At 36.9% G+C, this 26,223-nt stretch overlaps 1 protein-coding gene across 2 annotated transcripts in view; it reads right to left on the bottom strand.

Moving 5' to 3' along the window:
* MBOAT2 (membrane bound glycerophospholipid O-acyltransferase 2) overlaps positions 1 to 26,223 on the bottom strand; it is a 178,580-nt gene that overhangs the window by 126,865 nt on the left and 25,492 nt on the right. For both annotated transcript variants that reach the window (XM_072634276.1, XM_072634275.1), the window contains one exon: positions 6,058 to 6,203. In XM_072634276.1, the coding sequence (XP_072490377.1) occupies positions 6,058 to 6,203 (146 nt within the window). The remainder of the gene's footprint in view (positions 1 to 6,057; positions 6,204 to 26,223) is intronic.

Below are 26,223 nucleotides of genomic sequence, written 5' to 3'. Positions count from 1 at the left end.
CAAATATTAGAGAGAAAAAGCCCAATTATAAAAGAAAATTTATATCTTTTAAAATCTATATTTTTTCTATCCTTTCTCAAAACTTTTCAGAATTTAAAAACTCCTAAGACTGAGTTTTGAGATTACATAGTGAAAAGAAACCTTTTCAACTCTTAAACTTGCTGCAACAAATTTGACAAATACTACACATTGTACTTTTTCCATTTATTTATCTGTTAACATCAAGTAACAGTAAGGAAGGAGATATATGCTTGTCAAAAGGACTCACTGCCATTATAAAGAATGTATAGTATGGTGTCCAAATCAAAAAGGGATTCTTAACCTATTAATTTGCTTTTTTCAACCATACATTTTGGCTACTGTATTTCAATATAATACTTCCTTTGTAATTCTATGTATTTTATTTTAAATACCTTATTCTGCGAAGGGGTTCATAGGCTTCATTGGACCGACTGCCAAAGGGGTCCATGACACAAAAAGTGTTAAGAACGCTCACCTATAAATTGTGAGGGATTCCAAATGCTTTTGTTTACGGATGGCATTATGATGATTACATTAAAATTCAGACTATTTCAGAAACTTCTAAGTGGAACTCTATAATCATTTTCATAGATGCTACCTAACCAGTCGCACAAGGAAAGCTAAGCTAATGAAGAATGCCTATATTTAGACTATGATATACAGAAGGATAGAAGTTACTCATTAACACTTTAATTATTACTTTAAAGAGAAAATTTGCTAAACCCAGAATTGGACAAGAAGAGGAATAAGACTGGGTTGGAATACTATTTGGAAACTGTATGACTTCAAGTCTCTCTCTAAACTGAAAGTCCATCTTTTTAATACCAATATTATTCTGGTGATGTTTTATGTAGCTGAATACTGTTGACTGCAATTGCTGAAAAATTTAAGTTGAAGATCACCTAAAAATCAATGGATAGGTACATAGTGGGCATGATCAGAGTTGCAAAATACTATAAACAAATAATTAAATAAAAGAAGTAGTTATGAAGGATGTTATCTGACAATAAATAACCAGAAAAAAAGATGGGTCAACTATTTAGTGAGGGTGACAGGTAGCCTACATAATCTGGAATGCCTGCTCCACAGGTTACAATCTCTTATTTTATCTTAAACTTTTTCTTTTTTTCCACTCCCTCCATCTTCTTGAACTGAGATGTTGCTTCTCTCTGATGACCTGGCTTTCATGGCTCCCCTTCCTAGCATGTTCTAGTTATACCTTCAGTAATTCACCCAGACTCACTGTGTTAAGAGAGGTTAGATTACTTCTTGCTTCCCACTGCCACTTCCAGGCTCTCCCTTCTACCACTATCACTCAGTCATCTCTTCCCTTTGAAATTCATTCAGTAAATATTTATCACTGGGATAGGATTCTATGAAATTCCAGGACATTGTCTTTCCTGCCTCACAGAGTTCAGTGCCTGGTTCACCATCTTTTCTCCTCCCCAACTCCTGCCCTCATACTACAGATCTTCAAATATATACCACTGCTCTCTCAAATACCCTTACTTCCCTCCATTCCTTAATTAACTCATTTCCTATGACCTGAATTCCTCCACTCCACAACAGCTACTCAGAGACAGTCATATCCTTGATCTTGCCATCAACCACCAGTGTTCTACATCCATGTTCAAGAACTTTTAAATTCTTCTATCTCATCATTATGTTGTTATTCCACCTCGCCTTCTGCCTCTGAATCCTGTTCTGCATCCTTACCATGGCCTCCAATCCATCCATCCCTCTATTCTTTCCAAGGTCATCAATCTTGCAATATCTACATTCTTTTCTCTTCCCCATCTTGAATCCCCCACCCCTCCCCCACCCCTGGGAATCAGTTCAACTCTGCAATATCCCCTTCTTTCAAGTCCATCCACTGCCATTGCACCTACTCACAAGCAGGTGAACAAAGCTGGAGAAAATCACTAAATTGTGGTCCCTGGTTACATGGCAAATTCATGCAACATAAACTCAACTGAGTCTCTGTGGCAAGGCAATCCTCTTACACCTTCACTATCCTACTCAGCTCAACAGTTTTTTCTAATATTTTTATCCCTCTTCAACATTCCCATAGCTTCTTCTTCCCCACGCCCTCCTCTGAGAACTTTGGCTCATTTTAACTGAAAAATTTGTGGCCATTTGCTGTTGAATCCCCTCTTCTTCCTTGTGGCTCATCTCACATCACTATGATGCCTTCTGCCACTATTTCTTCCTTCAATTCTATTTCAGACAAAGCCTTTCTCCTCATTAAGGCAAATTCCTCTACATTCATTAAGTGGTACCATTCCATTCTGTCTTCTCCAGTAGGTTGACCCATTCCATTCTGTCTTCTCCAGTAACTTAACCCTTCTTTTGTCCCCAACTCTCTCATTAATATTTAATCTCTTCCTGTCTACTGACTGTTTCCCTACTATCTATAAATATGCCCATGTCTCCCCCAATTGCAAAAAATTCTCACTTCATCCCTCCCCACTAACTACTGTTTTATATGTTTACCCTCCCTTTTGTGGCCAAACTCCTTGAGAAGGAGTTTCATTCCACTGAAACTGTTCTCTCTAAAGTTTAATGATAAACCCAGATAAATCATCTGCATTTCTATATATAACTAACAAAGCCCCACATCAAGAGAGAGAAAGAGAAATCCCATTTAAAGATATGGTATACACTATAAAATATTTGGGAGTCTACCTGCCAAAACAAACCCAGGGACTATATGAACACAATTATAAAATACTTTTTGCACAAATAAAGTCATCTAAGTAAGTGGAAAAACATCAGTTGCTCATGAGTAGGCTAAGCTAATGTAATAAAAACGACAATTCTACCAAAATTAGTTTGCTTATTCAGTGCCATACCAATCAAACTACCAGATAATTATTTTCTAGAGCTAGAAAAAATATCAAAATTCATCTGGAAGAATAAAAGGTCTAGAATATCAAGGAAACTAATGAAAAGAAATGCTAGGGAAGGTGGTCTAGCCATACTAGATCTCAAATTGTGTTATAAAGCAACAATCATCAAAACCACTTGGTACTGGCTAAGAAATAGAGAGGTAGATCGGTGGAACAGGCTAGGTACTCAAGACATAGTAGTCAATAAACATAGCAATCTACTATTTGATAAACCCAAGGACCCCAGCTTCTGGGATAAGAACTCACTGACAAAAACTGCTGGGAAAACTGGATAACAGTGTGGCAGAAACTGGGCATAGATCAATGTCTGACACCATACACAAGAATAAAACACAAATGTATACATGATCGAGGTATAAAGACTGATACTATAAACAATTTAGGGGAGCAAGGAATAGTGTATTTGTCAGATTTATGGAGAATGGAGAAATTTTTGACCAAACAAGAGATAGAGAATATTATGAAGTATAAAATGGATAATTTTGACTACATTCAATTGAAATGTTTTTGCACAAACAAACCCAAAGCAACCAAGATTAGGAGGGATGCAGAAAACTGGGAAAGAATTTTTGTAACTAGTGTCTGTGATAAAGGTCTCATTTCTAAAATATAGAGAGTCAAATGTAAAAGAATGTAAGTCATTCCCCAACTGATAAATGGTCAAAGGATATAAACAGGCAGTTTTCAGAGGAAGAAATTAAAGCAATCTATAGTCACATGAAAAAATGCTCTAAATCACTATTGATTAGAGAGATGCAAATCAAAACAACTCTGAGGAACATATCACACCTATCAGACTGGCTAACATGACAAAACAGGAAGATGATAAATGCTGGAGAAGATGTGGGAGAGTTGGAACACTACTTCATTATTTGTGGAGCTGTGAGCTAATCCAACCATTCCGGAAAACAATTTGGAACTATACCCCAAGGGCTATAAAAATGTGCACACCTTTTGACCCAGCAATATAGTTTCTAGGACTGTATCCCAAAGAGATCATAAAAATGGGAAAGGGTCCCACACGTACAAAAATATTTATAGCGACTCTCTTGTGATCTTTGTACACAGCAACAACCACAGTGTGTGAAGAATTTTTCTGGCAGACTTTTTCCTTCACAGCAATGCAAGGACCTAAAAATTTCCCAATGGACTCGAGGCAAAATGCCTTCCACATCCAGAGAAAGAACTATAGAATTGGATTGCAGAATGAAGCAGACCATTTTCTCTTGCATTATGTTTTGTTTTATGGTTTCTCCCATTTATTTTAATTCTGCTATGAAACATAAATAAGGTGAAAATGGATTTATGTGTAGAACCTATATAAGACTGCATGCCGTGTCAGGGAGGGAGGGAGGATGAAGGGGGAAGGAAGGAAAGGAAGGGAGAAAAAATCTAAAATATATGAAAGTGATTGTAGAAAACTGAAAACAAATAAAATAATTTTAAAAAACAGAGTTACTAATGATCTCTTAATTGCCAGATCTAATGGCCTTTTATTAATCCTCATCTTACTGAACTTTCTGATTTCTCTACAGCTCTTGAAACTGTTGATCACCCTCTTTTCCTTTATGTTCTTTCCTCTCCAAGTTTTTGTGGCACTGTTCCCCCCCCTGCTTCTCCTACCTATCTGACTACTTTGCTGGATCTTTATCCACATCACAACTACTAAGAGCGGGGGTCCTCCAGGTCTCTGCCCTGGGCCCTCTTCTCTTCTCTCTCTATACTTTTTCATGTGGTAATCTCATCAGTTACCATAGTTTCACAACTGCTATCTCTATGAAAATGATCTCACATCTCCAACTACCTTTTAGACATCTTAAAGATGTCACAGACATTTTAAATTCAACATGTCCAAAACTGAACTCATTACCTTCTCTTTCACCTACCCCCCAAAATCCCTCTTTGTAATTGTTTTTAGTATAAAGGATATCTCATCCTCCCTATCACCCAGTCACAGCCTAGGTGCCATTACCAACTCCTCACTTTTGTTCACCTCTCAAGTCCAATCAGTTGTCAAGTCCTGTCAATTCTACCACTGTAACATTTCTCATATACATTCCCTTTTCTTCTCCGACACTGCCACCACCCTTTTTAGGGCTTCATCAACCCTAGCCTGGTCTATGGCTGCAGCCTGATGGCTGGCCTCCCAATCTAGCCTCTACTCAGCTGTCAAACTGATCTTCAGATGTGGCCTTAACCATTTTACTTACTTATTCAATAAACAACAGCAGTTCCCTAGTATCCCCAGGATCCAACACAAAATCCTCTATTTGACTATCAAATCCCTTCAAAACTTAGTCCCTTCCTACCTTTTCATTCTTCTGACACCTAACTTCCTACCCCTCCCCCCACTTAATCTGCCATTCAGTGACACTGACCTCCTCAATGTCCCTGGAACATGATACTCCCCCATCTCTCTAATTTTTCTCACTGGCTGTCCCTCATGCCTGGAATTCTCTCCCTCCTCATCCCTGCCTCCTGGTTTTCTTCAAGTCTCAGCTAAAGTCTCATCTCATGGAAGAAACTTTTCCCAGTTCTCCTTTATTTAAGTGCCTATCCTCTGAGATTACCCTTAATTTATCCTGCACATATCTTATTTGTTGCTTAGATATTGTCTCCCCCATTAGACTGTAAGATCCTTGAAAGCAGTGATTTTTTTCAACCCTTTGTTTGTGTCCTCAAAGCTTAAAACACAGTGCCTGGCATAGAGTGAGCTCTTAATAAGTACTAGCTGACTGACTCCCCTGGCACATATGCAATGTGAAAAGAACAGGAGAATGGCATGAAAGTTGAGTCCTACATGGATAACTTACAGGAGGACACAGATAAGTCATACAGGATAGGCAAAAATGTGGTACTTGTGATATATGCTGTAGAAAAAATATTCACAACACTAAGATCACACATCCAAGGAGTACTACTATATTTTTTCTCACTTTAAATAAAATTTTATAACAAAATATATGTTGATTAATTAAAATAAGTGTATGAGAGGAATTAACACTCCAACAAACTATCGCTTTTGTCATTTAAAATACATTAACTATTACAACTACATACTGTCAGCGTTTATTAAAATGCTCAAAAACATGCATTTCCATTTAAAATGATCAAAATAACTACTTACCATCCAAAGCAAAAAAGTGAAAGATAAAGGCCCAAAAGGGTGGCAACAACATGTCTCATAAAAGAGCTAGTTTTGCTTGAATGCAGATAAGTTCGAAACCAAACAGCTGCTAGCAAGGCAAAGAGTTGGCACACTACAAAGTTGACCTGTAGAAAAGAATATATATGATACTAATATTAGCAACATAAATCTGTGTTAACTTCATAATATATTTTAAAACTTCATGATAGAAACAGAAAGCTGGGTTAACCAAGAAGATAATAGTTATCAGTTCTGAGGCAGCAGAAACCACATGTCCTCAGATAATATACAACACATAAAACTAGGCTCTATGGTATTCCCATGGACTGTTTTGTGAAATAAAAGTATACATTTATTTTTAAATCATTATAATAAACCAAGTTCATTAGTTTCTTCAATGCGTATTACCAATCAGACTTCTTGATCTTCAGAAACAAATATGGATGTTAATAGCATAAATTCCTGAAGTTTTGAAGTCATCAATATAAGGGGACCTCCCACCATTGATTTTGTTCCCAACCACTCTACAATTTTAGATGATTTTTGAGAGCTGCTGAAAGTGATTAAAAAATTCATCACTTTGCAGCCAACATCATGGTGATGAGACTCAATTTGTCTTGTCTAATGGGCCTCTACTAGACTATATCATAACAAGAGAGGGAAAAAGAGAGTAGTGTTCTGGGTGGTAAGACATCTTGATCACAAGACTAATACATAATTTTACTTTATCCCTTTGGGCTATACATATAGCAAAACAAAGCCTTTTCTAAATGGAATAAATTTAAAATGACACAAACTAATTTTCCTTTTTAAAAAAACAATTTTAAAATATAGGTATCACAAATTGCTCATAAACAGATGAATAATAAAGCTTTTTAGCAGGAAAAATATTACTTATTCTTTTCTGTGTCAACCAAAGGCACATTTTAAATTTGCCACCAATAACTGCTGAGGCTAGGAAGAAGCAACAAGGTAAGGGAGAAGACAAGATAAGCCAATTTAAAAACAGCATTCTCAAAAACAAGAGTTCTTAACCTAGAGGTCTATAAACTCTCAAAAACAGTTTGATAACTGTATTTCAATGTAACTGTTTTCTTTTATAATTCAGTGTATTTTATTTTATTCATTTTAAAGTGTTATTATGAGGAGTTGATAGGTTTCACCAGACTGTCAAAGGGATCCAAGACACAAAAAAATAAAGAATTTCTGCCCTTGATCCACCCTTGAGCTTAAGGTACCAGAATTAATTACATAGATAGAAAACATCTAGGTTTCGGAAAGGGATCTGAAAGTCTCTTGTAATATTCTTGCGGACAAAAGAATATTCTTGGTGAATAACCACAGCCAAGGAACACCAGACACTATGATCAGAGATTTCAAATCCTGAGAGATTTTTTTGTTCTTGTGTTTGTATCCCTACTACCTACACTCAGTACCTGGCAAAGAGTGGGAGATTAAAAAATCTGTTGGTTGATGACTAAATGAATAAGAATCCAACAGTTACAAACAGTTAAGTCACTTAAGGTGTTATAAATGTCTATGTCGCTTGAGAAGGTATGTAAATAGAAGAAAATGGTCCAGCAACCTGATTTCTTACTCCCTGAAGTATTCATCAGTTATATATTATAAATGCAAAATTACTTTCTTGGGAAAAGGAGGAAAGGTTTGTGATAAATATCTCTCCACATACTAGAAAATATAAGATTTTGGATGTAAAGAGGATGTTAAACATAGACAAAGAAGAAAGTTTAAAAAAATATTTTGAATAAAAAGACTCTAAATCAGTGTCGAGAAAATATCAAATGGAAATCATGAACAATGTGATACAAAGTAAGAAAGGAAGGATTAAAAAAACCCTCAGAATCATTGTAACTAATATGGATCTAATGTAGCAACAGTTCCTGTTCCATGAATAGAAATAGCCCACAGATGCTTTTAGGGTAAAGAATCCCATTATCAAATCCAAGAAGAAAATAGCTGTAGTAGTTGCTGGTGAATCTCCTGGTAAAAATACAGAAATAGTACCATAAAGATCTGAAATGGCTAGTTTAGAGGGGCGCTATGTTCTTAGAATATGTACTGAGATTAGAGTCCTCCAAGACTCATTAAAAGCACCTGCCTACCATTTCTGTTGACTGATGTGGGAATTAAAGGTACTTTGAGAAAAAAAAATCTAAAATGTATCCCTGATGACTGAAGTTTTAGGAAAAAAAAACAAAAGAAATTTGGAAGCAGAAATGTTATTCTTTATTTCTTCTAGTTAAAGGTTGTGATTATGGACAAGAAAAGAAGATATGGAAAATGAGGTTTCATAGACTTCAAAAAGTTAAATATTTTCTGAATCATTGCTTAAGGTACTAGAATAAATTACAAAGATAGAAAACATCTAGGTTTCCAAAAAAGCATTTGACAAAGTCTCTTAAACTATTCTTGTAAGCAAGAAAATATACTTGGTGAATCACCACTGCCAAAGAACATTACACACACGGGATCAGAGATTTCAATTCCCGATTTTCATTCTCTGTCACTACTTAGCACTCAGTGGCACAGAGTGGGCTTTTAATAAATGTTTGCTGATTGACTGACTAAAGGTCATCAAGGTCAGAACCTTCATTTTACAGCTGAGAAAACTGAAACAGAGAAGATGGTTTATTCAAAGTGAAACTCTAAGAAGGGGAGGGAGGGACCAGGATTCAAACCTAACGCAGGTGCCAATATGCTCTCTACTGCATCACACAGCCTCTTTAACATCATCTTGGAAGAAAGTCTCTTATGGTATTATACCATAAGTTTCTGTCCTCTTCAGCATTAACAATGACTTTGGTAAAATGCCAAAGAAATACTGAGAAAATTTGTAAACTGTAGAAAGCTGGAAGAGGTATCTAGCATACTAGCTAAAAATTAAAACAATAATACAAAACATTTATATAGTGCTTTTAATGTCTGCAAAACACTTTAGACATCTCAATCTACCTTCATATTAATCCTGTAATTAGTACCCCTTTTTCAGAAAAGGAAACTGAGGTTCATAGAAGTTAAATGACTTGTCCTTGCTAAATAATAACACAGCTAGTAACTCTAAGAAATAGGATTTGAGGCCAGGTCTTCCTGACTCGAAGTCCATGCTGCCTGGCTAACAAAAGCAGGGTGCAAATATAGAATTAAATTTAAGATGACATGACTAAACAAAAGCTCATGTGAAAGAGAATTAGGAGTTTTAGAGTGTTAGGCAGGTCTTAGGCTCCATGAATAAAAGTCAACCTTCCACAACAGAAACAAAAATTGTTACCACTATTCTTCTTACTCATCAGACACCTGGACTATTTTACCGAAAAGTTTATCCTCAAGTCAATTTAAAATGGCCCCTAAGAAAATGGACCGTTTCAGGAGAACTAAAGTCCATAGAGAACAAGAACTATTTTATTTTTGTCTCTTTATTCCTGAGGCCTAACTCAGCTCCTGGTACATTTTATATTTTTAAAACTATAGAACCACAGAATTTGATAGGTATAAGGGACCTCAATAGCCCTGTAGTCCAACCAGTAAATGACAGAAATTCCTACTATAACTGACCCTGGCATGACGTCATCTGATGTGTGCTTGAAGACCTCCAAAGAAGGACAACCTACCATCCCTTGAGGCAGATTATTCTACTTCTGGACAAATCTAATTGTTAGGAAGTTTTTTCCTGACATCAAGCCTAAATGTTTTAAGTTTGCAACTTCCACACACTGCTCCTGGTTCTGGCCCCTAGGGCCAAAGGGATTAAATCCAGTACTTCTTCCACATGGTAGCCCTTCAAATACTTGAAGACAGCTAATGGTCCCCTCCAGTCTTCTCCAGGATAAACATGCCCAGTTCTTTTAACCAATCAACAAATGACATGGGCTCAAGACCCTTCACCATTCTGGTTGGTTTCCTCTGGGTATTCTTAGTTTATTCTTCTTAACTGTGGTGCCCAAAACTGAACCCAATCTACTTGATAAGGTCTCAAGAAAACGTAATACAGTGGGACTATCATTGGAAACTATGTCCAAATTCAGCCCAAAATGAAATTAGCTATTCTGGCTGGCACATCACACTGCTGACTCATATGGAGCTTGAAGTCAGATTATATTCTTGCCCTTTTCAGATCTCATTATGGAAGGTTCAAAAAATATTTTCACTGAAAACTCCCCAAATTGCAATTTTAAAAACTTATAAATGAAGGGATATTTGTGAACATATTCACCAAAAGATTCATCAACTGAAGAAAAATGGAACTAAATACTGAATTGAGTGGTGGAAATAAAGTGACAAAATTCACTATTAAGCAGTTTTATCTTTGAGGCTTTAATCCCACTCTGAATACACACTTGTATCGCTTGTTTAAAGACAAATAACTTCCAACTTTTATTTTGTAACTTCTAATAACTACCACTGCATAGCACTAGAAGAGCTATAGGAAACCAATTTGGTTTAAAAGACAAAGCCAAACACACAACAGAACTTTTTTGTCAACTAGAAAGCATTTATTAGGTGCCAATTATGTGTCAGGAACTTTGTTAAGGCAAGAAACCCCACAAAAATATTTCCTGTCTACAAGAACCTTGCACGTGAAAGAGGAAAACATATAAATAAGTACTTACAAGATTTACTCAGAGTAGAAGGAAAACAACCTCAGAGGTGAAGGCTAGGCTAATAACAAAGTGACCAGTGGCTAGGAAGACTGGCATTGAAGCTGAATCTTAAAAAAAGCCAGCCATATTCCAGAAGCAGCAGTGAACCAAAAGCCTCCTGGTCCCCCAGGTTTGTAACTTCAGTGTCGGTTTCCACTTCTCCGTTCTTACTCATCCTACATATCCAATCTACTGCTAAACTGTGTTTCTACCTCATAACATCTCATATAGAAGATTCCTATGGCACAAACAGTTCAAGATGTCCAAAAGACAGTTGGAGATGTGAGTTTGGAATTGAGACTCCCAACCTATATCTCTCTGTAGTGATGCTACTTGTACATAAAAATAAACTAAAACAAAAACCAACTAAAACAAAAAAAGGGAGAAAACCTACACGGTTATCCTATATGATGTGATATGTTAACTATTCTTACTACTTAGAAAAATAAATAAAACTGTAGAAGAGTGATACTGCCAGCTGGTACATTTAAAGGCAAAAAGTACAGACTCTGAAATCAAAGGAATTAGGATTAAATCCCACCTAAACTGCTTACTATTTGTATGACCTTAGGCAAGACAATAACTCATAATTTCCTCATTTGTAAAGTGAAGGGGTTGGTTTAGATGGCTTCTCTAAGGTCTCCTTGAGGTCTACAATTATGATTCTATATATGAGTGCATGTGTGTGTGTGCATACACATATACACATACACATATATAAATGTGTTTATATAGATATATGCATATATAGGCATATTTTGTGTAAGTACATGTATTTGAATGTATAAAATAAAAGGGATCCACAAGTGATAAAAGATGGAAGTCAGGAATGGTAGAGACAACACTATTCTTAAGGATTGATTTCTCCACTCACATTTTACTATCTCCCCACCTTTACGCACTCCGAGAAAATATAAACAATTGAGTTATAGTCTAAAGAAAATAGAAATTGGGAAGTTATATGTACAATTTTACATTCAACTAATGATCTACAATATTATATAGTAAACTCTAATTATTATTATTGAGTTCCTAGCAAGGAAGGTATGCATAGCTTAACTTACACATAGCTTCAACCATTGTATGATACTTCATATTTTCACTAGCAGACAAGCTAATATTTATCAACAGTCTGTAATTATATTATACTTGTAGAATTCATGGGGAACATAGACCAAAGTGGACCAGGATGAGCCAGCCAGGATGGATTGTGATATGTGTCCTTGGAGGAAATATATACATAGATGAGATCTTAGAACCATTTAAATATTTGAGAAGATGTGGTCAGGAACTGCTCTGGTATAATGGTAGTATCAGAAAACCTATATTCATATCTTGGCTCTGTCACTGAACAGCTAGTAGGACCTTGGCAAGTCACTTTACCTATATGTATCTCAATTTTCATTAAGCATAAAATCTAGACAATATTTTCAACACTTTCTCACAGGGTTGTAATGAAACACAAATGAGTTAACACACACACACACACACAGATATATATAAAGCACTTTGTGAAACCAAAAAGTATTATGCAAATGTTGTTATATAATTTAGATATTATAAAATATGTCTAAATATATTTAAATACTGCATATGATTTTTAAATTTTAAAAATGCATTATTGGTACAGTGTGTTAACAGGAAGAAAGGTTTGTAGTAAACCCACCACCATCACAGCAAGATGTGTTTGGAGGGCCTATTGATCCTTTATCAAAAAGTTTCCTCATTTGTAAAATGAAAGGGCTAAACTTGATAGTTTCTAAGAGTTCCTTCCAGTTATAAATATATACTTATATTAATTTTGTCTCTTAGTGGCAGAAAGTAGAGATAATATGTTTACTGAATATGCATATGGCACAAAGCTGGAAGGGACGTTTAACACACTGAATGCCAAAAAGATCTAGTTAAAGCAGAACACTGAGCCAAATCTTCAGTGGTTAAAGGTTCCATAATTTGGTTAGCTTGGGTTCTCCCTCCACTGTAATGAATAACTCTTTTATAAAAGCAGAGTTGGCCTTAAAGCAAGGGTTCTTAACTCTTTTGTATATCAAGAACTTTGCTGGCAATTTGGTGAATCCTATAGACTCCTCAGAATAATGTTTTTAAATGCATAAAACAATACAAAAGATTAGAAAGCAAACCAATTATATCAAGACACAGTTTTAAATGTATATATGTATAGGTATATATACACATAGACATACCTGTACACATATACATGCATGTATACATATAAATACAGAGAAAGAGAGAGAGAGAGAAGTAGGGGAGGGGGAGAGTAACTCGAACCACTGGATCTAAAGTTACTATAGACAAATATTCATCACTCTAGAGATGTCCTGTTGATGAGCCTGTGATTTGAGCTGGGATGGCTCTTGGGCAGAAGAGGTACAGTCACTCCATAACTGACAGGCCCAGCTTGGTAATGAGTATAGAAATGGCAGTAGAACAATACATACTGTTGATTAGCTTTACTCAACTACTTCTCCCCCTTTTCTTTTTTATTCTTTGTTACTAAGTATGACTCTCTGCAGAGGGGAATGGGAAAACTGTATCTGTAAAGAAAGATGATTTGTAAAACAAAATATATCAATAAATTTTTAATGAAAACAAAATAAAAAGTTACTTGGAGTTCAAGCACACTTATAAATGAATATTTTATTTTAACACATCATCTATAACTTTAAAAAAAACTAATTACATAACATTTGGTTCACAAAAGGTATGTTTGATTATTTATCATATTCAATCATAGGATGAAGTGGGCAAGACTGATTTTGCAGCAGTCTGAGAGTGAAAGTTCTCTGCCAAAGCTAGAGTCAAGTACTTTAGTCTAAAACATCTTCTGCTTCAAACGGTTTTTTTGGAGAGTAGAAGAATTGGGGGTGGGGTGGGAATAGGATGGGGAAGGGCCATTGACCTTGAAAATGAGCAAAGAATGGCATAGTACAAGACTAGCTGGAGACCAAGACTGAATCCATTATGCTGAATTTTTCAAATCTGGAGTAGAACACATGCTACTCCCCGAGTGGGAACAGACTGGAACCCTATAAACTAGACTACAGACACACAATGCAGAAGAGATAACCCAGAGTTGTCACTTGTTGGCATTTAGAACCATTATTTCTTCAAGCAGTATTTTTTTAACTATGCATTAGACATCATATTAACACTAGAGAGGCTAACTAGCCCCAATTCTACTTACTTGAATGCAAGAAGGGAAGCTGAAAAGGACCTCAAAGGAAGTGAGTCCTAAATCACTGAGGTTTTGTGAACTCAAATTGGATTCTGCCAGTATTAACTATCATGCATTCAGCAAAGAAGAGTTTATTAATTCATTTTCAAGACTGCCTAGAGAGAGATAATGGCAGGTACTGTGTCAGAGGCAAGTGTGTGAGCTGAGATGGTAGCCATTTATTTTTTTTCTGGGTTTTAAAGGTCAGTAGCTTCCAAAGGAAAGTGAGATGTTGAGGAAGTTCCACCTCCACAAAGGGAGGGGGAGTAAATTCCTCAAGCATGTAAACTCAGGGTCCAACTCAGCAATCCTTGTTGGCCAGAGCAACCTGATTATTACATATGGATCTCCAGCACCCCGTGCAACAACTGTACAGCCTCCTCTCACTCACTGTCTCCACACATTTAGAATCACTAGTCTAAAGGTTTTGTTTTCCAAGTACCCAACAGATGCATAGAGTTCACTGACTCACAGGTGTGGTGGCTATCTCAGATCTGACAATGGCAGGGAAGGGTGAAAGAGTGTCAAAGGCACAGGAATTTCTAAACGCCAGAGAACCAAGATCCACAAAAGAGAGTAAAATAGGCAGCAACTACTATCTAGGGGCAGTAAGAGTTCATATTTATATAGGGTTTTATGGTTTCAAAAAATTTTACAAATATAATCTTGACACCAACAATCACCTAGAGAATTTCATTTTCTTGCCCTGTGTCACATAATCAATCAAAAAGCATTTTTAAAGCAGGTAACAGGCTCTCAGGACATAAAGACAGATATGAAACATTCCTTGGTCTCAAAAAACTTACACAGCTGGGAAGTGCATAAAGCCAGCTTGGCATATAGATCTTTCCAACTCCAAGTCCAATCCTCTCCACACACAGACCCCCCACTTTGTCCCACTATAAAGCTACTCACCCCTTTGAATGTGCCCTCAGGTAAGTTTGCTCCATAAGAAATACATCTGCTGTCATCTTAAATTTTTCACTTACGTTATCCTTCTGCCTTCTGGCTCTCACTGAGACCTGGCTCCAACCTGATGACACACACTCTGTGGTTACCCTTTCTAGAAATAGTTGCACTTTCACTCACTCCTCCCCATTTACTGATTGGGACTGAGGTTGGGGGGTTTGGAATATACCTTGCTATCCAGTACCACTTCCAAGCTCACCTTCTAGAAACTCAGGAACCTCTTCTCTAAGGCTCTCTAAATCCACATGTACCACCCAATCCAAATTCTTCTCCAGAATGCTCCCTCTATTATCCCTACTCTTTCAATGACCTTCAGTGGCTCTCTGTCTACTGGTTGCTTCCCTACTATCTACAAATATGCCCGCATGTCCTCACTTCATCCATTCATCCTCACTCTCATATCCCATTTCTCCTCCCTTCTGCAACTAAAGCAGTGAAGGCTGTCTACACTCAACACCTCCACTTCCTTTCCTGATTCTCTTTTTGGCTTTTTTGAGTCTAGCTTCTACTATCATTAAAGTGAAATCGCTCTCTTCAAAGTTACCAGTTTGCCAAGTCTAACACAGCCTTTCTCAATTCCAATCTTTTTTGACCTCTCTACAGCCTCTGATACTGTCAGCCACCTCTTCTCCTTGGTATTCTTTCCAGGTTTTTATGCTACTACTCTTTCCTGGTTCTCCTCCTCTTCCTTCTTTGTCTCCTTAATCCACATCACTCCCACAGCATGTCTACAGGACTTCACCCTAAACCATCTTCTAATCTCCCTCTATATACCATGTTTCCCTTGATAATCTCACCAGTTCCCATCAATTCAGTTATCAATAACTGAATAATTTCTATTCAAATAATTCTCGAAGATACTTGTCCAGTCCAAATCTCTCTCCAGTCCTCCAACCCTGCATTTTCATTTTCAACTGCCTATCAGACATCTCAAACTGGGTGTTCCAAGAATATCTTGGACCCTACATGGCCAAAATTGAACTCATTCTTTCCCTCAAAAAACCCTCATCCTACTAGTCACTCAGGATTACAACCTACGTTATCCTTGTTGTCCTTTACTTCCTACTCTCCCTCCATATCCAGTCAGTTGCCATGTCCTATCAATTCTATCTTTGCAACATCTCTAGGCTATGCCCCTTTCTCTCCTCTGATACTGCCATCGCTCTAGTACAAGTCCTTATCACCTTATATATAGATTACTGCAAGAGCCTATCAGCTTACCTTCCCATCTCAAGTCTCTCCCCACTCCAGTCTGTCTCCTACTCAGCCTTCAACGTGATTTTCCAAAATGCAGGTCTTGACGATGTCACTCCCCTCCATCCAATAAATTCCACCGATTCCCTATCACCTCCCCAAATCAAGCATAAATTCCTGTTTGGCTTTCAAAGATCTTCATAACCTTTCAGTCTTCTTACTACCTTATTCTGCGGCCTAGTAACAATGACCTTCATGCTGTCCCACAAACAGGGTGCTCCCTCTCCCAACTCCAGACATTTTCACTGACTCTCTTCCATGCCTGGAATTCACCCTACGTCATTTCTGCCCACTGGCTTCCTTGAAATCTCAGCCCAAATCCTACCTTCTATATTAAGCTTTTCTGATATCCCTTAATGCCAGTGCCTTTTCTCTACTGATTACTTCCAACTTATTTTGTGTCTTTTCTATACAGAGTTGTGTGCATGTTGTCTCCTCCCATTCGACTATGAGAGTTACTTTGAGACTAGGGGCTATCTTTTGACTTTCTTTGTATCCCCAAAGCATAACACAGAGGCTGAAAAACAGAAGGCACTTAATAAATGTTTACTGACTTCAGCTAGATGGTGCAGTGGATAGAGCACTAGTGCAGGAGTCAGGAGGACCTGAGTTCAAATGTCACTTCAGACTCTTGACACTCACTAGCTGTGTGACCTTGGGCAAGTCACTTAACCCCAATTGCCTCATCCTGGGTCATCTCCAGTCATCCTGATGATTATCTGGTCACTGGATTCAGATGGCTCTGGAGGAGAAGTGAGGCTGGTGACCTGCACAGTCCTCCCTCACTCAAAAACAAAGTCAAGTGCAAGTCATGTTATTATTTCTCCAATAGCATGGTCTTCTTCAGCAACAAAGGACGAACACACACACACACACACACACACACACTGACTCATTGATGAAATAACACTGCTCATTATGTTCACCAACCTCTTTTTAAAGCCTAGCAAATGAATTTATATTCTAAACTAGTTGGGCCCATCTTCCATCTCTCTCTATCCAGTTGGCAGAAAGGTCAATGTTTGCTGGTTACAATTCATTTGGGCTCTTTATTGGGTGGATGGTTTATATTGCTAAAACTTTCTTAGGAAATGGTAATAAAAGGTGTATTTTTTAATGAAATATAACTTTTCCAAGATATAGGAATCTAACAAATGCTATGAGACATTAGTTAAGTGACAAAATAAAGGGCTATCCAATGATCTGTGCAGAAAGACAGAGTGGATAGAATCAACCACCCACCATGACACAAAGGGCCAAACCAGTACAGGATCTTGCCATCTGTCTGGCTGTTGTTCCCCTTCTCCTCTCACTAGGGGCAGTGACCCTCTTGACCCCTCCACTAACCACATCAGAGCTAATTCCTGCAGCTTTGGCATTCTCCCACTGGGCTGCGTTGTACTATCTCATGGTTAAGTTAAAACTCACCTAATCCACTATTATATGTAGTTGACACTGAACCATGCTTGATGTCCCATCCACCAGAACATTCTCAACATGGGCATCTTGTCATCTGTTCTACAACCCAGGTGCCTCTCTCCTCCTTCTTTGCTCTTGCTCTATAAAGAACACTTGAATCGAAACTACTATTGTTAGGGGAAAGGTGAACAATCTACTGTTCTCCATTCGCAATCCCTGAGATTGACTATACCAAAGTTTCCTTCTCTATCAGTCCTCTACACCTGTTTTTTCCCTACTGGGCTGTAAGTTTCCTCACTCTTGTCACTGTAGCCCCAGCTGGCACACAATAACTTCTACTGATACTTTATTCATTTAATAATTATGTAGGTACAAGTTCAGCTACTGACACACACTGGCTCTAAGATCTTGGGCAGTTACTTAAGAGCTCAATACTTTCCAGAAACCCTCTAAAACAAAAATATGCTAATAAAGCTACACACCCGAATTTCTGGAAAGATTTTCCAAAGTAACAAAAATCAGAGGTCTGGATCAAAAAAAATTGTGAAAAAATATGCTGAAGCCTTATACATGGAAGAAAACCATAGCGATTGTAAAAAATGAGAACACAATCAAAATGTCTTGCATGGTTCACAGTAAAATAAAACTTTCATTAAATCTTCATTCATTCATTTAACAAGCATTTTATTAAATGCCTACTATGTACTAGCACTGGATTTGGTACTGGGGATGTGAAGAAAAAATAATAATAATCCCTGTCATATAGGAGCCAGCCTCCATCCTAGTGAGGGGGAAAATAACATAAATACAGAGAAGTAAATATAAAACATATGTGAAATAAATAAATTTAATTTCTGCAGGGAAGGACTCACAAATGGAAGAATAGGACAGGTCTCATGTAGGAGATGGAACTTAAAGGAGGAAGAGATTCTCTAAAGCATAAGTGAAGAGAGAAATATGTACCACTGATGATAAATTTAAAGGACAATTTAAAAGATATACTCAAATATTCACTTTTGAAATGAGCAGATTGGAATCTACGATCTCTTCCTATCTCTAAAGTCTTATGATTTAGTCCCTTCTTTAACAAAGGAAATGTACCATTACTAAACGTTACAATAGTACTACGCAACGTTTATATTGTTCATGTCAACATAACTGATTTTATTTCTCTATACACTGTTGTTGGAAACCAAAACTAGTAGGTCAGAAAATCAGGATTATCAATTCTCAGAGGCCATCTAGTCCAGCCCATATCTGATTAAAAATTAGCTCTATAACATGCCAGACAAGCCTTTGTTTGAAGAATTCCAAGTGAGAGGGAACACACTACCTCCCAGAATAGCTATTCTACTTTGGGATGCAGTAGTTGTAATCATTAGAAAGTCTGTCCTAATACCAAGCTAAATCTGCTTTTTTGAGACTTCCAAGCTCTGCCCTCTGGGGTCAGAAAAAAAATGTATCCTATTTTACATGATAATTCTTCAAATACTTTAAAACAGATATAATAATTCTCCACATTTTCTCCCAGCTGAACAACCTCAGTTCTTCTGAATCCTCATATGGCATCATCTCATGACTCCTTTCTATCCTGGTCTTCTTTCAGTTTATCAACTCATTGCTAACAACAAGACCATGAAGTACAGTAGCACATTGAGCTTTATTTAAATTCCCAAAGTGGTAAAATATTTTAACAAAATCAATGTTCTTGATATATGGCACATCTACATGACATGTACAGAATCCTAACATGGGAAAGATAATTAGTAACATGAACAAACTACATACATGTATAGATACATAAGATATATGTGGTGATGAACTTGCCCAACACTTCAGTATGGTCTACACAAAAAATTTAATATATATTTATTTATATGTTATAATCAGCAAAGAAATACTAAAAGCAAAATACCATGTACAATGCTGTAAGGATACAAAGATTAAGACACAATTCCCTCAGGTTATTTCTAAGTAAGACGCATGTGGACAAAGTGAGACAAATTGTACATAATCAAAACATTTCTTTAGTAGTATATACAAGTGTGTTAAGGTTTATTCCAGAATTCTGTTAATTGCCTACTGGCCCAATTCATACAGAATATGTATATGAAATTCTTAACAAAAAATCCTGGACAAATATTAACATGTTTTGAAGTATGAAGGATGGTTCAAGAGAATTCAGTTAAATCAGAAATTCAAATCATGAACATACTTTGGCATCTTCACTCTACCATGAGGTCTGTTAGAAGCTAATGGCCACCTATTCCAGAGGATGGGCTGCTGAGTTCTAGGAAAGTCTGTAGGAGCCCAGCCATAAGCATGCCTTTGCAATTCTGCTTCTGACCTCTTCACTTGACTGAAATTATTCTCTCTCCAAAGTTATTATTTCTTAATTGACAAATCTTATAACCTTTTCTCATTCTTCTTAATCTGGGTTCAAATACGATCTTCTCTTCAATCTCTTTATTCTTTTTCACTTCTCTAGTATTTCCTACTGCTGACCAAACAAATCCTCATGACTTCTTCGAATTTCTGTGACACTATTATTTCTTGGTTGTCCTACTACCTGCCTGACTGGTGATTCTCTATGTTCTTTCCTTGTTCATCATATATATCATACCCTCTAATTGTGAATGCACCCCCAGGCTCTAGCCTGGGCTTTTTTCTCTCCTTTCTGGATTACTCTAGACTAACTCACCAGCTTCAATGATTTTAATTATAATCTCTGTACAAATAAACTGCTACATTTATATATCCAGCCAAGTCTCTTCCCTGCATGCTAGAATTTTCAACTGCCTTTTGAACATTTTTAGCTAGGTATTCCATGTCTGAAGGTCAACATGTCTAAAACAAAATTTATTCTTCCTTCCCAACCAAAATACAAAACAAAACAAAAACCATAACTACAATTCTACCCTTCTAATGAACTTCCTATTTCTGTTATGAGTACCATCATCCTTTTAGGCACCCAGGCTTACAATTTCTATGCCATCTTCCACTTTTTATTCTTACTCAACTCATATCCATTCAGTTGCCAAATCTCGTCCTTTCTATCTCCAAAACATCTCTAGCATTCAACCCATCCTCTCCACGTACAGAGCCATCATCCAATTCAACTATTATCACCTCTCCTCTGGGCTACTGACACCGCCTAATTGACTTCCCTGCCTCTTGTCTTCCTCCTCTCCAATTCATACTCCACAAAGCTGCCAAAGAGATTTTTCCAAACCAAAGGTCTGACCATGTCATATATACCCCAGTTAATAAACTTCAGTGTCTTCTCTATGGCCTCTAGATTCAAGCCTTTTACAACGTGACCCAAACATACCTAACCAACTTTATTATTCTTTACTCTGTACCCTACAATCCAGTCACACTGGTTATGTTGCAGCTCCTCATGTATAAAAGACATTAATTACATCTCCTTTCTCCTGTTTTGTCCCCTACATTGGATTGTTTCTTTCTTCATATGTGTACCCTTGTCAGCTGCCATAGATCAGGGTCATAATAAATGCTCATTAATTAACTGAATGGAATGCATTTCCTCTTCATCTCTGACTCTTAAACTCCCTTATTTCCTTTAGGATTCTCCACAAACAATCTTTTACATGAAACTTTTCCTGGCTTCTTTCCTTAGTTCCCAATGCTGTCACTCCCAAAAATCACCTCAAATTTATTGTGTGTAAATTCTGTACATACATATTTATGTATGAGTTGCCTCTCCTGATAGAACATAAGTTCCTTGAGAAAAGAGCCTTTTGAATTTTTTCTTTATATCCCAAGCAGCTGACTGATAGCAGGTGCTTAATAACATTTTGTTGACTGATAGAGCACAGGCTTCTTTCACTAAGAAAACAGGCCTAAAGTCAGCCAGCAGATGAGTCAGACTCTCTTTTCCTTTCCTTTTCGCCTTTTCCTTTGCCTCCTCAACCATTTACATTTAATTATGCAAAGGTCCCAATGAATAGAGCAGAAGCAACAGACGAACACTTCTGCTTCTCCACCAAGGATCACCCCCTAGACTGGAAAACTTGAGGGAGTATCCTTAATATGTTAGAGACAGGACCTTTCCTATAAAAATGCAGGAAAGCTAAGAAGTCGTTTTTCGAACCCTTCTCCCATGAATTATGCTAGATGTATTCTTCTGCACCCCTACTATTCTTCAGTACTTCTGAGGCCTCAGGCAGCTGTAAAGAATATCCTTCAATAAATTCAATTTGGATAATTAAGTTTTGTGCATAGGCTGACCCTCCCTCCTTTTCTTTCCATCGCATGAATGCTGGTGTACTACAAAAATCACCCTTTTGGAAAGGCACTTGTTAGTAAATACAGAAATTAAAATGGGTAAGAGGATTTTAATAATTATTTACGTTTTAATAGAAATAATCTGAATCTAGAGAAATAGAACTAATTTGACAAAGGAATAATTGACGTAAAAGCATATGGTAGTACATTTGTATAAACAGAAGAAATCAGAAAGAATGATGATATTCTTTTGAATTCAAGGTCTAACATTACTTACCAGATTGGTGACTTATTTAATCTAGGCTCAGATTTCCCATACTGTTACTTGTACTATTACCTGCTTCACAGGGTTACAGTGAATATCTAACAAGAAAACAGGCATAGAAACACAGTGTAAAGAGTAAGTTACTTTCATAATTAGGATGATTATGATGCCAGAAAAGAAAATGCCCTTAAGTTCACTTTCTGAATTGAGCTAGGTTGTTCTTTCGTCAGCTAAAAGCTACACAGTCCCTCCTGATGGACAGGCTATAAGTCAACTAAAATCCTTTCTAGTCTGACAGGATCTGCCAAGGCTTGCATACAACCTGAGCAGATATTCAAGTGAGACTTTACTGGAGGCTGTATGGAATATCAATGGAAAATTTTCTGCTATCAGGTGCTCATTTATAAAGTCACTCTTTTATTTTTTAATAATGTTTTGGACCAAATTCTAAATATTTTAAGTATGAGTTGTCTATAGTATTTGCCAACCATTATATAAAATTAAATTGCTAGCTGCAATCATGATCCTTTCTAGAACTAACATTTTATAACTGGAATTCAAAGAAGTATCCTGAGTATGTTTAGAATTTCTACAATAATGAATAACAATTGGGAAAATGATATGAATCTGTTTTGCTTCCCTATCTACATCATTACATGAAAAGAAATCAAGACCACCCATATTAGTCTGAGGAAAGGGAAAGGTGGAGCATATGCAGGAGGTAGCAAGGAATCTTAGACATTCTGCTTGGAAGCAGATGAAAGCTTGCATCCGCACTAAAATGTAATCAGTTTTGTGCTTCCCCTTCCTCAATATTTATCTACCCCCAAAATTAAAAATGGCATTAGCTTTTGATGGTTAAAACCAAAACACCTAAAAAAAAGAATTTTAAGAAAAAAAAATTCAGGAAAAAGTCCTACCAGTTTCCTTAGCAGCTTCATACAAATTCCAAAAACTTTATTGCTCTCACTTGGCTACAATTATCTTTGATAAAGACTCAGACATACGTAGACCACTGTCATTGTCCAGAAAACAAACTTGTATTGTTTGTATACAATCAACATTCTTGGACCAAAGCCATTTTTTCTCCTCTTATGACTCTAACCAAACCTTGAATTGTCTATAGCACTTCAATGGAAATAAAGATAAGGTATAGGCTAGACAAGTTATACAGCAATTTTCATGTCAGTAAAATAAACAGAATTCTAAAGGACTTGTCTGCATGCTGTCTCCTCAATTAAATTAGGAGCTCCTTTTTTTGCCTTTCCTTATATCTCCAGGACTTATCACAGCATCAGGCACATAACAGAGCTTAATAATTATTTCTTTACTTGAAGTCAGAAGTAGATTAGTCACTGAGAAAGTCTGTCTCAATCATAATAACATTTCCAAGTTATTCTCGTCTTGTGTTGGGAGGCAGTATGCCACAATCACTGAACCAAAATAGAGCCAGCAGTGTGAAGAACTAGGTTATTAACCACTAACCCATACAACCTTGAATCTCAGTGTCTTTATATGTAAAATAAGTTCTGTTTACCTCCAATAGGTAAGCTGTGATGGACAAATGAGACAACAGAAGTGAAAGCACCTTATAAACTGCAAACAACACAAATACAAGATCACATTATTATCTTCAGGAAAATAACACTGTGTTCAGCCAAATACACAATTTACTGAGTTGAGAGAGAAAGGCTTCACATTCCAAGTAGGAAAGACTAAGTATTCATTTAACATAAACATTGTATACAACATGTTTCTGTTTTATCCTTTCAATATTCAAAATTCAGGTTAAGCTAAATAAACTTATCAAAAACCCTACATTTACTATTAACACCAATTCATTAAGTTGTATCTTTCTTGTAACTTCCAATCTTATTTTTATTATGGATGGATGTGAGAAAAATTTTACTGTTTAATATGAAATTCACCATTTAATGTTGAAACAATCAAGCAAGAGAGTCCTTTTTTGTCTTGTAAATTAGCTTATAAATAAGTTTGACAATCTGACAGTCATAGTCTAGTTATCCAAGTAACGTCTCTTTCCCAGTAACCACTGGTTCTAAAATCAACTTTTGAAAATGCGCATGAAGCAAACCAGCCAACAAAATTTACCAGATAATGTGATCACAGTTATATCTAAAAATTTCATCAAGATAAGTGACAAGAGAAGCAAAGGTGGGTAACGAAGAGCACTGTGGAAGTCCTGGATCACAGTGTCTTGAGCTGTGAAGGAGTCACAGAAAAAAAGGTTTCTTTAAAACAATCCTGGGGGAAACAGGAAGATCCAAGAAAAGGAATTACCCCTGGAAAGGACAGAGTGAAGGCAACCCTGCTCAGTTTGTGTTTTGCTTCCATTTTCTCTACCCAAGAGAATGACTTTTAGATGAAAACCTCGGAGTTGACACCTGGGGAAAGAGAGAGCACAAGGCTACTCCTGAAGAATTCAAGTCACACCCAAAGGACCAGCAGATGGGTGAAGGTGACATCAGAATCACAGTCAGTCATATCCTAAATACTATCCAGAACAGGATAGGCATAAAAATGTAAAAAAAGGCAAATGTTATTCTAACTTTCAAAAGAGACAAGGATAGAGAATGCAAACTACAGGCCAGTGGACTCTATTGGGAAAACACCATAATGAATCACTGAAGAAATTGTTTCTGAACATCTAGAGAAAGTAACGACAAAGTTAACATGGCTTTATCAAGAATAGGTCATGCCAGATAAACCACATTTTTTTTTTTTTACAGGATTACTAAACTGAAAGAGGAAAATGCTCTGATATATAGCTCACCTAGATTTTTGCAAAGCTGTTGATAAAGTATTGCATACTATCCATGTAGAAAAAGATGAAGAGATGTGGATTAGACAATAACACAATTAGATTTGGAACTGCTTGACTAGTTGGATTCAAAGAGTAGTTGTTAATGGTTCAGCATCATTATGGCTGAAAGTATGAAGTGGAGTACCCCCTAAGGCTGTTTAACATTTTTATCAATCAATGACTTTAAAAAAATAAAACAGATGGCAGATTTAGGGTTTCCAGGAATAGAGAAGTAATAATCCCTCTGTTCTCTGTCCTTCTCAAACATCTAGAATATTGTGTTCCATTCTGCATCCAACAATTTAAGAAGAACACTGATCAACTAGAGAGGAGCAAAGGAAGACAATTAGCCTATCTGGCCTCCCTGCCTCAAGCTTGCTCCTCCCCACCCAGCCCCAATCCATTCTCCACACAAGCTGCCCAAGGGTTTTTTCCTCAAATGCAGGTCTCATCAGCTCAAAAAACTCCAAGGGCTCCATACTGCCTCTAGGATCAAATACAAACTCCTCTGTTAGACATTAAATCTCTATAAGTGGACCCTTCCTATCATTCCAGTCTTCTTATACTTCAATCCCCTTCTCAAACTTTTCAATCCAACCACGCTGGCCTATTGCTTCACACCCTAGTCATGGCACTACCTCCTATCTCCATGCATTTATACCACATGTACCTGGAATGCTCTTCCTCTATAAAACTCTCTGCCATTTAAAATAACAGGTTTCCTTCCAGACTCACTTCAAACATCACTTTCTCTATCAGGAACTATAAAGATTCAGAGGGCTCATGAACTTTGATTGAGAAAAAAAATTGTACCTTCAATATAACTGGTTTCTTTTTTAGTACTGTATTTTATTTTATGAATTTAAAAACTTTATTCTGAAAAGTTCTTAAGCTTCAATAGACTGCCAAAGCAGACCACAACACAAAAAAATTAAGAAGCCCTAGCACCAAATATTAAAAGCCCTTCCTGTCCATCTCTCCCCCCAGTCCCGCTCCATGCCAATGTACTCCCTCCCAAAATTATCCTATATTCTGTATTTCTTAAGTCTAGTATCATGGTATAGTGAGAGCAAGCTGTGCTTAGCACCACGAGGCCTGCGTTCAAGTCTTGCCCATGACATATATTGGCTGTGTGACCCTGGGAAAGTCACCTAACTTCTCATTACTCTGGAAAACTCTCCATGCAAGTTGCAGAGAAGTTCTAATTTACATGGGTAGAAGGAGCTTCCTAAACCAGGGAGTTCCACCAGTGAAATCACAAGTCTGGTCCCTA

Source organism: Notamacropus eugenii, chromosome 1 (assembly GCF_028372415.1).
Source record: "Notamacropus eugenii isolate mMacEug1 chromosome 1, mMacEug1.pri_v2, whole genome shotgun sequence".
NCBI lineage: Eukaryota > Metazoa > Chordata > Mammalia > Diprotodontia > Macropodidae > Notamacropus > Notamacropus eugenii.
This window is presented reverse-complemented; position numbering and strand designations above follow the sequence as displayed.